This window comes from Diadema antillarum, unplaced genomic scaffold (genome assembly GCF_040938485.1).
Source record: "Diadema antillarum isolate AM-2024a unplaced genomic scaffold, OU_Dant_1.0 seq00001234_RagTag, whole genome shotgun sequence".
Classification (NCBI taxonomy): domain Eukaryota; kingdom Metazoa; phylum Echinodermata; class Echinoidea; order Diadematoida; family Diadematidae; genus Diadema; species Diadema antillarum.
The window spans coordinates 2,007,789-2,023,934 of record NW_027272022.1 but is presented as its reverse complement, the minus strand read 5'-3'; the positions used below and the strand labels follow the sequence as shown (position 1 = coordinate 2,023,934).

At 37.1% G+C, this 16,146-nt stretch overlaps 1 protein-coding gene across 1 annotated transcript; it reads right to left on the bottom strand.

Moving 5' to 3' along the window:
* Nucleotides 1-2,492: 2,492 nt before the first annotated feature.
* Nucleotides 2,493-8,236, bottom strand: LOC139745137 (uncharacterized). Its single transcript, XM_071655557.1, has 4 exons — nucleotides 8,070-8,236; nucleotides 5,289-5,314; nucleotides 4,021-4,157; nucleotides 2,493-3,057 (listed from the first exon to the last, which is right to left on the bottom strand). The coding sequence occupies exons 1-4, from the start codon at nucleotides 8,146-8,148 to the stop codon at nucleotides 2,493-2,495; spliced, it is 807 nt and encodes a 268-aa protein (XP_071511658.1). The 5' UTR covers nucleotides 8,149-8,236.
* Between the last annotated feature and the right edge of the window lie 7,910 nt (nucleotides 8,237-16,146).

Sequence of the window (16,146 nt, the reverse complement as noted above, 5' to 3'; positions counted from 1 at the left end):
TTTTCGTCATAAAAACATTTAAACGCTCTTGAGTATGGTGAGGATTATCAATACATTTTTTTTCTTCAAATATGTCACGTAATGGGAATGCCTCTTAATTATAGGGGATTAACAGAGGGGGTTGAGTCGATGTATTTCTTTATACACTTTTGTATCAATGTGTAAATTTTAGTGTAAGTGTTACCCATGCATATAATTCAACCCCTGGTTGTAATGGAATAGCCTTAATAAACAATTCACCTCATTATCATCTATGTATGTATCTATCCATCTATCTATATCTTTCTTTCTATCTATCTATCTATCTATCTATCTACCTGTCTATCTATCTATCTATCTATTTATTTATTCATCTATCTATCTGTCTATCTATCTGAAGTGAAAGGGCCGAAATGCTCGACATTAAGTAAAAAAAAAACACACAAACAAACAGACTCACGAGCTATGCAGTCCAAAAGCTAGACACTATACTACGTGGTATAAACGTGGTATAAACTCGACAAATAAGGCTGATGACTCGACGCTGGGCAAAAAAGGGTCCAATTAGGTCAACTTTACATCACGGGGCTTATTTACAGCTGTACGCAGTGTCTCACGTAGCTCATAGATCTTTTTTTTTTTTCGTTTTTCCCTACCATAGTGTCGAGCTCGTGAGACTTATTTGCCCAGTGTCAAACTCACGACCCTGTCTGTTTTGCTCGTGGTCTGTATGACTCGTGGGGGCCTTTTTCTTTTCGATATCTAGCTCTTGGGTCGTACGACTCTTGGGGTTCTTGCTCCTGGCATGGCTAGGACTCACGTGCTGCTTTCAGGAAGTCGTAAATCAATTAAAGGACTTTCTAAATATCCAACCGTGCTGTTTCATTGAAAAATAAACAAACAAGAACTAATGGCTTTTAGCAAAAGTGGAAGTTGAGATTCCCAGATTTATTGCCTGAAATAAGTTCCTGAAGTACACGTACTTGTAATCTCACTTTCCTTTCTAGAAGAGGAGCTTTGGCATGGACAGTTTTGCCAATGTGCATTGCTTGAGTTTGCACTGTGAACACCCAAGGACCTTAGAAAAAAATGGTAGCAATTCCTCAAAAGGCCTATTAATCTGAACTTTGGTTAGGATTCTGCTGTAAACTGAGCTTACTACAGTATAATCATGAATGTGACACATTGAGCACACTCCTTATGTCGAAAAAACATAAAGCTTACTTTGTGATTCTACATGGTTCTACTTCAATGCGTGAGAGTGGCAACGTTATCTTGCATGCAATATAATCGTGAAAGTTAAAACGCCGTCATGGAATTGTCCAATCTTTACATGATAAATGTAGTAGTGACAGTGGCGCTGATTATACATGCATAATACATCACTGTTGGTGCTATAGTCTAGAAGAGTGAATGTCTGTCCTAAAGTCAGACCCATGTTAAATTGAGAAAGACAGCCATAGAGATATAATTGATACTGAAAGTGCCTCGACATAATTGCGTGCAAAATCTTATAAAACACACTTGGATCGAAAGTGCTTACATCCATCAGTGTCCATTCATTGACAAGTATGTTTGATGGCCTCACCAATGGACACAAGAGACTCTTAAAAGTCCTTCATTGAATTCATTTTTTATTTCCGTCATAGACGATGTTCATCAACTAGATGTATATTTACTCACAAGTAGTTTTGCCTTTGCGGTTGCCACGGGCTAGATTGTTTCGCATTCTTTCAAACACCAAGGCTGTTGTTCCCTACAGTTGATTTCAATATATCAACGTAATACAAGAGCTAGAAACGGTATACAGTTCGTATATACACAGATGAGTACATCAAAGCAATAGCACAGGCCAAATTCACGGCTTGTAGTTTACAACAGCAACACAATTTCTTATATTCAATATGAACATTATGCCTTAATCGGGCCATATGTGAAATTGTCTTGCCTGCCATTTGTGACGAAAAAGCTTATTGCGACGCGTGTTGATGAAAATCTTGTGAACATAAGAAAAATAGATAACAAGCTTAATATTACCAGTAAGGTTTGGTTTGTTTTGCATGTTTTTTTTTTTAATTTTCGGGGGGGGGGGGGTCCACGGAGGTGCAGGTGGCAAGATAGGATTTATGTTAGCTACATTAATATTGCTTCTGATTGTTTATCAAAAAAATATCAGTCTACCTCCGCCCCCAACCTCTAGACTAATAACAGCCTTTAAAAGAGGCAAATTGGCATCAACCCACACGAGGGCATCAATAATTTACACGACTGTCAGTAGTTTACACACGAAGGTTGAATCCGTTTAGTTGTGTCGACTACCTGATTTATGGAAAGTTTAGCTGTTAATTCACATCTGTCGATGTTTTCTTTGCATGGCAAACTTCCCTGTTGGTAAGTTATGCATTCATCTGATTGTGGTTAGCCATGAACACTGCTGAACAAAAATATGAATGATGCCCCCTCATTCTTAAAATGACCAAAAACTTTCAAACATGCTCTGACTCTGTTTTAATCTATTCAATGACTTCGATATACGTGGAAGGCTGCTGTTTTCCCTGACTGCCAACAGGAACGCTGTAAGAGCCTGCGATTCCTCCCTCAGGTACCACTGAAATTCTCGTCTCGTATTTGTGATCAGCCACCATTTGTCTTCTCTCGGGCAGCGACTGCTCTTCGCTCCGCTCATTATGGGTTGGATACCCTCCTTCATTACCCGTCGTCTCGTAGTTGTGATCAAAGACGATGTCGGTGATGGTCGTCTCGTATTTGTGTTCGGCCGCGATTTGACCTTTCTCAGGCGACTGTTCATCGGCCTGCTCATTGTAGGCCGCATACTCTCCGTCATTACCCGTCGACTCGTAGCTGTGATCCACCACAGTGTCGGCGGTTTGCGCGTTGACAGCTCCCTCGGACTGAGTTGGCCTGACGTCGTGGAGGGACACGTATTCGGACTGACAGCGTTTGGATGAATCAAGACCCATGTAGGTCCCGGCCGTACCGTCTGCGGTAGGCTTGAGAGATTTTACGGACTGATTGACAGCGGACTGCCGAGCAGGCCCGGTAGAATGGCTTGGTTTCCTGGGTCAAAAGGTATCGGTGGTACCATGGTTATATGGAGAGGGAAACCACTGAGGGTTCATTTCATTATTACATTCAACTGATGAGTATCTGATGGCATTCAGCAACTTTAATTTAATCTTCATTGCATTATCTATTCAATTTTAGGAATACAAAAGACATTGAATTCATATCTTCATCTAAAAGGTATAGGACTCAAATGTGAAATATCAATCAATACAAGTCAGTAAAAGTCAAAAGTTGTCATGAAAGGGGATATAAAAACAATAATATAAAACCTGTTCATTTCATATATTGCAGTTATGATACTAACCTCACAGACGACACGAAATCATTTCGTTTAGTCAATACCTTGTTCAAGTTAATCATTTTTTTTCAAATCTAACACGTGCCATCTGAATCGATGTTTTGTATAATGAGAATATGGCTCAAAATATCACTATACCAACCATGGAAAATAAACTATACATTTTTGCATAAAGTAGTTTTGTTTCATGATACCCTTGGTGCCTATACATTTGATCTTACACAGGGTTTCCAGGCATAAAGTTAAATGTTCCTGACAAACGCATTTGCATCTGATGAGCGACTACAGAGACACAAACTCAAAGTGGGTTGACACTGAAAAATATAAACTATACGCCGTATCAATTCCGATCAACTATTCTACACATCAGTGCGAGTGTACTGGAAGCTGGATCATTATCTTTAGTGATGCGTGACACAGGTCGTGATAACAAAATGTTAAAAAACAAAAAAATGTTAAGAAAACAATAACAGTGTTGGGTGTGATGTGCATACATACGGGTGTGTGTATATGTATCAAACTAATGATAACTACATAAGAATTTTAAACATTATGAATGAATGCATTTTCTGTCTAATTGTATAGAAATCTTGAAGGTTATATGCGTGTGTTCATGACCTTTTACAACTGTTTGAGAGCATGTTAGTTTGTCCTACCGACGCTTCGTTTTCATGGCTGTGATGACGCAGACGATGACGGTGACTACGATGACGAGACCCACTACGATGGTAGCCAATAGGATCATGCCACAGGGTGTGTCGAGATGCAACAACTTGGCAGACGAACTCCCAACCTAAAGTTTAAAAAAAATACTTCGGAACGGAATTTCATCGGTATCAATTACATTAAAGCATTTCAGACGTCTGTAAGCATTTTTACCCTTCAAACAATACGCCAGCATTACAACATAAGACGAAGAATGCAAGAGAGGGAAAGAAGGAAACCTACTGTGAAATGTATTACTTTTGTTGTATACCACTTGGCATGCTAGCTATCTTTTTACCGGTCCAATACGACCTGACCGACTCTGTGTGTGGGTGTTTGTGTGTACTTGCCTGACAATTTCTTAAAATTCCACATTAATGAAAAGAAGGGGAAAACTGAAGTCTTTGCGTTCCTTCATAATCTATTTTTACACCTGTTACATGTATGTCGGCATATTTTCAAGTTTAAGGCTATCACATATTTGTGTGTGTGTGTGTGTTTGTGTATTACTTCCATTGAAACTGAAACATGTAAACGCGATGAATTTCCTTGACGTGAGAGTGAATCTGTGTAACAAGTCTCATAGCAGGGACAAATATTGATGAAAGAATGTCATAATTCCTTAAAAATCTTATCAGTGATAACAAGACTATAGTAAAAGGTGTAGAGTGAACTACTTTGACTACATTGCCTTGTAAAACTGACGTAACACTGTGATAAAATTATACAGAGAAAGGGTCAAATTTACTGCATATGTTTCATTATACTCTGTGCTTTATGCATTTTCTCTCTGTCAAAGAAGAAAAATTAGATTGAGACTAAAAGGGATTACAAAGGCAGTCAAAAATTGATGATACTGTAGTATGATATCAGAGTTACATGTACTCTAACAATGCCTACTCTATTGCAATGACGTATAAAACTGTGAATGCAAGTGCAATAAGTGAACCAATTAAACCCTGATTTTAGTTCAACTATAGCACAAATGACCCTCCGTTGAAACATATTGTGAAATAGAAATGCCGCTATTTCAAATCATCTTCCTCGGTTCAATTGGTGCAATTGGACTGGTTAACGATGGAGGTAGCAGTTTTGCGACTGCACCAGACACACTTGTTGAAGACTGAGTCCGTGAGAAGACATACGCCTCGAATAATGTATGCATACAACTGTTATATAGCATATCACCACTAGAACAATGCCAACTTTCAACACGTACATGAGTTGCAGTTGTAGCCTTGGGAGCTGTGACAAGATAAGAAGAAGAAAGTGAATACGATGATGAAATAACGAACTACTCGACTTTTCTTGAACATGTCTATTAAATTTTGATTTCAAATGTACACATATTTCTTTTCACGTCTCCTAGACTTCGAGATCAATGCAAAATGTCTATGCTTTTGAGTTGTTGTTCTCCTGTTATTTTTCTGTGCTAGGGTACACTATTTAACTTATCTTGTCATTACTGCTAATTTTAAAGCATGGGAGATACCAAAAATTGATATCTATCTATTAAAAATCAAATGGATAGAATGCACAGCTGATAAAAAGCACTGAAGGCCGTGATTTTGGTAAATCAACATAATTAGGTGATCCGAGTATCCTCTCGGATCACCTTCTGTATCTGTACTGAATCTTTCTTCTTTCTTTGTTTCTTTCTTTATTAGGTGATCCGAGTATCCTCTCGGATCACCTTCTGTATCTGTACTGATTCTTTATTCTTCTTTCTTTGTTTCTTTCTTTATTTCTCCTCAAAAGTTGTGCAGAGGTTAGCTCAGAAAGTGCTATGCCTATCAAGTTCAAACTTATACCATGTATGTATCGTGTCCCAAAGACGACAGATCAAGTAAAATCATTGTGATCAGTTGACCGTGACGTCACTATGACGTCATTATATGAAAACACATTCTCAATCATATCTCATTAATGGGATGGAATTTTTAAATGAAATTTACGTCACATATATTTCAAGTCAAGCGAATTCTATTCATATTGTCAAAATTTATATTTTCTCTTAAAACGTGCGCGTACGCGCGCGTTGAAATATTTGTATGCTCCAATCAAGCCCAAAATTTTTTTGCACACGTTTCAGACCATTTAGAGCATTTTTTGAAAAAATGAAAAAATCGGACGGACGCGTACGCGCGCGCGCATATACGCACGCACAGCTCATATGCAATAGAAATTTCCCATTTTTTTCACTGTGATCAGATGTCTGAAATGTGAAGGAATATTTCTACCAAGTTTCAAGTCAATCCGACTCAATATGACGTCATACGGGCCCGTCAAAGTTGAAATTCCGCGCGCGCGTCAATGGCGATAGACAGTGCAACTATGCCAAAAAACCGCAAATCTTAAATCCGATTTTACTCGTCAGGATGGACGGTGACCCCCCATTTCCTTTACATATTCTGAAAGCTGATGAGTTGTATATGTCATTTCATGGGTTGGCGATGCTGAAAAAATGATTAAAAGATATCAAATTTCTTAATAAAGTAAAAAAAGTAAATTTTCAAAATGACGTCATCAAATTTCAAGTTTACTCGAGCGTATCTCACTTATCCTTTGCCAATTTTCACCCAAATTTCAATATGTTGTAGCTTATGAAATGCTCTTTCATAAATTAAATACACAATTTTCATTAGATGACGACATCACCTCGAAAAAATGGATTGAAGGTAACCTTGTCAAATTTGACCAGTTTACGTGTAATCTCTATGGGAGTGCAATTTTTATGGAAATGAAAATTGACATGACTATCTTTATCGAGCACTAGCTCACTTATGCTTTAGTGAATTTCTCTAAGGTTTTAATATGTTGTAGCTGAGACGTAGGGCTATCGTAAGTGTGCCCTTTGTTTTTTCATACGTTGTCGGGATCACGTGAAAAAACTTGGTTGAAATTAAAGTTTATCTTCGATGTATTGAGATATTCCTTTCTTTTTGCAACTTTATGTGCAATAACTCAAGAAAAACATACCCTATCACCACCATATTTTGCACATGTTTAGTTCATGTCACGAACATTATTTCATAAAATAACAACTACTTGATCAGACGCCATCTTGGGTATGTAAATTAGGGTCAAAGGTCATAAATGTTTCATCCTGTATCTTGGTGAATACATGACCTATCTTTCCCATATTTTGCACACGTAAAATCCATGTTACAGGGATCATTTCATAAAATAACCACTTTTTGCTCAGATGCCATCTTGTCTGTGCAAAGTGGGGTCAAAGGTCATATGTACTTCTTTTTCTATGTTCGCTATGACGTGTTATCTCTATGGGAGGGAATTTTTTAGATGTGAAAATTGACATGACTCTCTTTATCGAGCACTATCTTACTTATGCTTCGGTGAATTTCTCTCAGATTTTGATATGTTGTAGCTGAGACTTTGCAGTATCAGGACTCGAATCATTGATAAAAAAAATCGGATCACCTTAATTTGTCAGTGATGACAAATTACAATCTCTAGTTTTATTTTGTCTCTTTTGACATTTGCGAAATATTCTAAGAAATAGATGTCTGCGATTTGCAAGTCACTCCTGCATCACACACATTTCATTAGACACATTAACTGTAAGATGGGGTTGATGAAATTCGTCTTGTACTTCATGAAGATACAGCTATGGAACAAAGTTCTGTCCTTGTTTTGTGTAACATATTAGGGACTTTATATAGATACGTTGTTTTCCCCAGCAAATTCTCTATCACATCACTCTGCACCAGAATGGCAGAATCGAATAGGTGAGATGAATAAAACTGTGGAAACTAGGTGGTGTGATTGACATTACGACATCGAACATTGTGGTAAATGTCATAAGATAATAATCTCTTCCATTGACTCGTGGAACAAGACAAACTGTGTGTTCTTGAAGTCTATTCTTCCACCAATCTCATTCAAAAACTCTGCGAGTAAAACATGACAATTGTGTGCATTTGAAAAGCGGCTGAAGTGTGTGCAGTCATAGGAATTGAAAACGTGAGAAGAGTCTTACTTGTCTGCAGACTAGGATGAAAAGACGACGCGAGAACCAGAATCCATACACACACGTGAGCCATGTTTAAACAAAACATGAATTAAATGCAATCACACCAGGTCTGATGGCTAACAGATTAAAACGTCAGAGTAATAATTACTCTCTTCGGTAAAGAGTGCTGCGAAATCAGTTGTTCGGAATTTTTCGTTGACGTACTGACTGTCCGGAGTGTCTATGCAAGTGCTTTTCACTTTATCCATGGACATCAGCTTTCGTTTTCTGTTACCACTCTTTGTCTCTATTTGAATAGGTTTAGATCTTCTTCTCTTTCTTCTTTTTATCCTCCTTCCATAACTGAATGCGATACTCTCTCTCTCTCTCTCTCTCTCTCTCTCTCTCGCTCTCTCGGTCTTTTCTAATGAAGCTTCTCAATGTCACGTGATTTCTGATTTTTGCATATTTATGAGAGTTATACATGACTTATGTTCACCACAGGGGAAACCAGGCTCATGCGCTATGTGTGTCATTATCGTACTTGTGAGCACTGTGCATCGGTAAGCTCTCAAAGTTGCATTGCGATCGATCGCCTCTGCTTTCATTTCTACACTTTATGTATTATACTTTTGTATTATTGTTTGCATTTTGTATCAGTGGTTTATGAAACTTCACCTTCTTGTACCAACGGATTATCCTATTTTGCAATTATTGTTTTGTATTATTTAGATGTGGAAACAAATAAATCAATGAATGAATTTCTATTCTATATTCTATTCAACTGCAGATATCCATTCTGGTCTCAGTTGAGAACTTTGTCCAAGACTCGGTCTTGATAACTTACTGTCTTTCAGCATCAAGACTCGCTTGATGGTTATCCTTGTATCGGAGGTGAGGGCGTCCTCTCTTCCTACGACCAGGACCTGATTTGGTAAACTGTCGAACGACATCTTCACCATAAAGTGTCAAGCCAATCGGACATTCTTTCTGATCAGAACATTTTCTACAGACGGCAGCCATGGACAGTCTAGTATTTCCTTGTTTGTCACGTTGTCCTTCCGGGTCGAATACCCTCCTAATTGAGCGCAAGTGTGGCGTCATGAAAGCGTGCAATATTTTTCACCCGTCGTCTAGTAGATACTACGACTGTTCGGTATATAGATCTTGCCTTTAACCCGGGTAAATACATGGTGGTTCCATTCCTCCGACGTATGGCCAAACAATGCCCTATAGCCTTTGGTGATACCCTGCTCCCTAAATAGGGTCTATAAGTAGGGCCTAGCACTTAACTCTGTATTTTTTGTGTTGGTCTTCCGGTCGACTTTTCTCTGAGGCACCAGAGAAAACATCAATTATTTGCTGTTTGCAGATGACTGTAAATTACAACAAAAATGGCAGCTGAGACCATTCATACAACACGAATTGGATGTCTATACGTTCGAAAATACCATCTGGTGGAGAAATTCTGCTCAGAGATTGACCGCATTATAGATAATTATGAAAACAAGAATACATGTACTGAAATTTGGAAGAAACTTGACAGATCGGTAATCAGTGATTGATCAGATATCAACTATATTTCACATATACGTACTGAATGATCATCAAGTTTATGGCGGGAGCAGGGACTGGTGTTCAAGGACATCTTCGTTTATTTTTCAGCTCAATTGTATTCAGTTACTATTTAACTCCATCAAACAAAAGAATGAAACAAAGTACAAAGCATACATTACGAAAATCATATTATTTGATCAATTCGTAAGAAAGACATAATGTAGTGTAGATTATAAGTATGATAATAAGATAAACTGTGTATACTGTATGTACAACTACGCAGAACAATAAAAAAGAACAGGGATAAGCATACCTTCCAAGATTGACAGGAAAGTAAATACGGAAAAGTGTGGTCCGCTGAAAAGCAGGGCTTCTAAAAAAAATATAACTATGATGTCGTCGAAAATTCATTCATTAAAAATTTTCTATAGCAGTAACTGTACAACAGGTCACAAGAACATTGTCATTGTAAATATAGCAACTGTTTTAAAATACAAAAATTCGACATTCAGATTAAGCTAAGGATGTACAACCTGCAGGCACTATTTGCTGATCCTTGTGTACCCAGAAAATAAGATGAAAAAAACAATAGTTTGATAGTAAGTACATATGTTTTTGTCCGTACAAGTAAAAACAAGAACAACAGACGCATACACACATAAGACATATACGTACCGGAGAGATGCATACATTATACACATTAGGAAAACATTGATATTGTAGTGTAATTATCTGCAGGCTGGACATGCTGGAGTACGTTGTTGATAAACTTCTGTTTAACATTATGATCAGTGTCCATGGTACATGAACAAACCAGTAGACATGATCTGTATCTAATATGTAAGGTTACTTATCATGCATGTGGTTGTTGATATGCTTATTTCAAGTAATCACAAGTGGCAATATTTCCTAATACTAAAGTACGAGTCTATATCAATATCTTTGTTATTTCTAATGACCAAATGTTTCCGATGTATTTAGATTAATTTGATTCGCAGTTCCTGTAATACTCATATTATTTATTCTATGTATCCATGCATATTTTGTGTTAATATCTAAAACTGTGATTCACTTGAAACAAAATCATGAAAATACGTAAGATTAATAGTTTTAACAGTTTGAGAAAAAAAAATGTATACTTAAAAACCACCGACATTGTTTAAATTTCATCTATATTGCAATGAAATTACTGCAACTTGTGTACTTAACACGTGTAACAAGGATTCCAATACATAAGATGACATCGAACTTCATAGATACAAATAGGCCTCATCACATACCGCTGATGACGCAAACTCTGTTTGGCAATTACATATCTACATGGCTATATAAGAAGCATTGATATCGTGTGATAAATACACCTTTTTTTGCAGTACAATTCGTAAGATCAGAACGATTCACTATACACATGCTAAGACCATGGAGAAGGGAAATGTGTCTTCATGATGATTACACGTGCAATGGCAATTTACCTTTACAAAAATCGTCAGCTGTAATTGAATGACATTGAAAAGTAACTGTCAATAGTAAAGGGCAATTGAATGGTATTGAAAGGTAACTGTCAATGGTGAAGGGTAATTGAAATGGTAGGCTACCATGGATCAGTGGTAACTGTCCATGGTGAAAGGTATTATAATGGTAGGTTTAGAGTGGTCAATGGTAACTGTCAATGGTCAAGGGCATTTGAATGTTAGATTTATAGCGGCAGTGCCCCCCCCCCAAAAAAAAAAAAGAAAAGAAAAAAAAAGAAATTATTAATAGTAGGGGTTAAACTTGCAACAGAGGAAAAAGCGATCAATGAAAAACTTCCTTAGAAGACTCTTGAAACAGTTTCGTGAAAGTCTATTTCATAAAAGAGGAAAGTAAGTTAGATATGGACGAAATGACAAAACGTATGCACACTATTTCATAATGATATAAAGGCATTACCTTTCTACAATAATAAAAAAAAAGATATGCGTGTGTGTGTATGTGTGTGTGTGCGTATGCATGAATACACTTTGATATTAAGTTTTGATCTGCAGAGGTTGGCTGCCCTGTATTATGTGACTCAACGTCGAGTGTCAAAACAACAACAACAACAAAAATACAAATCCGAATCACTGTAACACAAGAAAGGGTCACTTATCAAATGGGAAATAACATCCTTGTGTGAGGCTAACATTAAATCACCTGACCTTCATACCGCGTCATTTCACTACAAAATATGGCTCCAAAGTTGGCACCATTTCCGAGTCAAAGTTGACATTTTCGGAGTTATATTTGACGCCACAGGAATGACACAAAAAGTGACTCCGAATCCGAGTAAATCAAGTTACTCGGAAGTCCGCGTTACCTTGACTCCAATGGAGTTGATTACCAACTGCTACTCCAATGGAGTTGATTACCAACTGGTTCCATTTTGTAAATTATTTGACACTTTCCGAGTTGGATTTGACTACGCAGAAATACGTGTGTACGATATGAGCAACCTAGATTGTCTCGTAGTCGTGATCAGAGATAATATCGTAGAGGGCGTTCTTGGTTTGCGCGTGACAACATATCTCGCGCTGATTCGGTTTGGTGTAAGATAAGGACATGTAATCTGAAGAAGTACGCGTGGTTGCATCAAGAGCCATGTAGTCGGAGGATGTGCCCACTGCGCCAAGATGCAGAGATGAGATGTTTTGATATGGTGAGCTCTGGTTACATGTTACCGACTCCCTGGTTGACGACTTCCTAGAGGGCCTGGGAGACTGCTTTTCCTGCCTGGGTAAAATAGAATAATAAAAATAAAAAAAAATGTCTGGAATTGAAAGTCCTCGTGAGTTTAAAATCTCTTTCATGTTTCGCAGCAAAGACTCTTTTCTGCCCATGGGTTCTTTTGGATAGCATATGTATGGGACAGTGTTTAATATTCTTTTCGATTTCATTTTTATGAATGCATTTTTTTTTTATAATCTTATAGTATGATTTGTTAAACTGCATTATATCGGTATACGAAACGATTACAATATGTAATTATACAAAAAACTCCTGATGGACAATTTTGAATTTCTTTTCTAAAATATTTTTTTTTCGTATCATCAATGTCTTAATTATTATTGATATCTTTATGATACCTGGGCCCAGTTTTATCAAGAGATATTATCGCTTATAAATTCCCTCTTATTTAGTACAACATACGCTGCCATAGACCTATGATAGAAATCAACTATATGTTTGGTAAAGATTAAGCGCTTGAATAGACACTGTACTTCAGAGCCTCTTTTCTCAGTTCACATTTTTCCTGAGTTTTTACTTTCTTTCCCATATTCAGTAGGTTAGGAGAGTCCATTTGATTTGAGTTATACATCATTTTAAAGCTTAAAGTCTGCTCTTTCAGAATACGGTCTTAACTGAAAATTCACGTCTTGCGACTTTTTGTTTGTTTTGAGGTGCAGGGTCACATATAATTGTAGTCAATAATTATAGCTCTTCATAAAACAGGGCCCAGGGTTTGTTTGTGCTCTCTGTTTGATCGTGAAATTGCGATTGCATGTAGGTTTACATCGAGTTTGTGTTTGTGTGTGAACGCATGCGCGTGTCACAAATGCAAGAACAGTTTTGATTCCGTTGATTCAAGTACTAAGCTGGAATCCCATCCGTCTGTCTTACCGACGAATGTGACACGCCTTCAAAGCAGTGACCACGAGCAAAATGAGAAGGATGAGAACGGCGATTGTACTTGGAACTCCTATGTACAGGACACGGTCTTGTTTTATACAATAAAAGCGGAAATGAAAGAAAAAAAATTATCACATGTCATTCATTTACAAAAGTGTGGTGATAAGAGGATATAAAAATTATCACGCAAACACTCAAACATTGAAACAAGCATATCAAACATGCTATTATACACACATATGACTCACATCTAGTTTTGCAGCATATTATGAACTCGGGGAAGAGCATACATTGTTTCAACTTACGAGTACTTAGTACAATTTGTACACTTAATACGTACAACTGGTCTCGATACGTTATTAAGGATGACCGGCAGCACCAGGATAATACATCAACTGAATATCGGTTTGAATAATCAGATGTCTTGTCTTGTACGGATGGAAAGTGAAAACAAACGATAACTGACAGTTGTATAAACAATATCTAAGTATGTGCATATCTTGTTCAACTTTAAAAATATCAATTCAATATGAACATATTTTCCAGAGAAGCAGGTGTATACTGAATTCCCCACCCACTCGTTTTTCAGGGAAATCATAAGTCCATTAAAGTTGAATAATGTAGTATACAGGCATTATAAATTCTATATACCATAAAATGCAAAGTATGATTTGTCTGTAGAGTTAAGGCCAGTGTCTTAGTGTGTGTGTGTGTGTGTGTGTGTGTGTTTGGTATCAAAGCAATACCAGAAATAGTCAGCATAAAAAGTTTCAAAAGGCAGTATATCTTTGTTATGTTCTATACTATAGTTGACCTACCTTTCAATTACGAAAATAAGGTAAAAATTACAGAGCACGTAACGTTTGACCAACGTAATGATGAAAGGGAAAGAAATTGTCTGGTTACCCTAGGCTGACACGGTATCGTCCTTGTGACCGAGCTTATAGATATAGCTCGCTCCTTGTCAACGTAAAGCAAACAATCATATTCTCTTGAACATTAAAACAATTGCATGATTGTGTGAAATTTAAGAAAACACCTTGAATTTCTGGCATTGGAAACAAAATAGATAGGAAAACTTTTTTTTTTTAATACCGGCAAGTGTTCTTGATGGCACAAATCTGTGTGAAACTTGATGAAAAGGGGCAACAAAAAAAAGGAAAGAAAAAGGGATGAGTGGATAAAAAGATTTAGGCCAGTTATCACTGACGCCAACATCTCACTGAAGGTCACTTTCGAATTTCCCCAGCAGGGACATAACTATGAGAACATCTTATTGACACCAGACAAAGACTCACCAGATTGCCATGTTTTGCGGCTGTTCTGTGTGAATGGCATCTCACTCGTCTCTTGAGTAGCATCCGTTGTGCTATTGACATTTAGGCCTATGCTTGAGTCATTTGCTGTTAGAGGGAAACAAAGAAAAAAGAAACCATCTCTCTGTACTTTTGATACTACTGCGCATTATATGCCATGATTCCATGTATCGAGCATGAATTATAACGGCAGACAAAATTCTGATTTAATAATCAGCAAGATTAATTTTCCATCTAACCCTGGAAATATTTGTCAGTCTCTGGGAATAACTGTGTAACTGTCGATTATCAAAGAAGAAAGAACATTATTAAAGGGGAAATTTTTTTTCATGATTTTATAACACAATGATAACATATACTGTAACATAATAAAGGAACCTAACTTCTTTTTCGAATTGGCAAACCTTCGGAATAATGGACTGTAACCTGTTGTCCACTCCGGCCTGTGTATCATATTCGTAATGACTTAAGCGGTAAATGTAATAACAACAATAAAATAATGATAATACCAACGCAAAAAACGGAAGAAATCATATTCTTCCCCTCATTTATCTCAAGTAACCGAAACATTGTTCAAACGCAATCAGTCGGCGGTATTCACCAGTAAATCCCGAGTATCCAAGAATAGATCGCCCAGCGTCTACAGTTGCAACCGGTTCGCATACACTTCTTGAAGACTGTGTCGGCGTATATGTAACGGGTTCTCCTGAATATGAAAGAAACAATTTGGACAACATTTCCTCTGTGGGTCTGGTCTGTAAATTACAACGAATGTAATGGGATGTGAGAAGGGTAATCCAGTCCAATCCTTAAGTGAAAACTTGTTTATTTATGAAAAGTGATACAAAAGACTATGACTGATTGTGTTACTAGTTGTACCATCATGACCATGCTACAAAACAAAGTCAGAATATGAAAATTCCAAACCTAAAAAAAAAAACACACACACACACACAAAGCGATTTGTCTGAAGGTAAAATATTTATTGTGAGCAAGGCAAGGTAAATTTTTTAGCTCATGTACCTCCTTGCCATATTTCAGAGCCCAGCTGTGCTGATTTGATGGGACCAAGCTTTGGTATTTTTGAATTAGGGGACATTATGTTTGAACTGTAACCACAATTAGATCTTCACCAATCATCGTCGGATGTTCACTCAGAAGTTTGGTGTTTTGAACTATGTTAAAAGAGGAAAGACAAGTCAATTCGATTTTCGTTTTGAACTAGATTTCGAAGCAGAAATATAGGTTATCACTGAAAGAAAGATGCGTTATTACTTAAAGCTATTTTTGAATATGTCAGGCATTTTTCCAGCTTTTGCACAAATGAACAATGTATACTATTACCGCTTATCGTGGTAGTTACAGTATTTAAATATTTTTCTTTATATTTCACACATTTCACTGTTGTATAACTATAAATCCATCAAAACATAACGAACACACAAATCACCTGACTTTATACGGAAGATAGAAATAGTGTAGGCTACTTGTTATTGAGATAGGCCTTTGTAATCACTACTTCAACTGCCACCATTTTTACATCCACCTCTTGGATATAATCACTATCAGCACATGTACCCTTGATG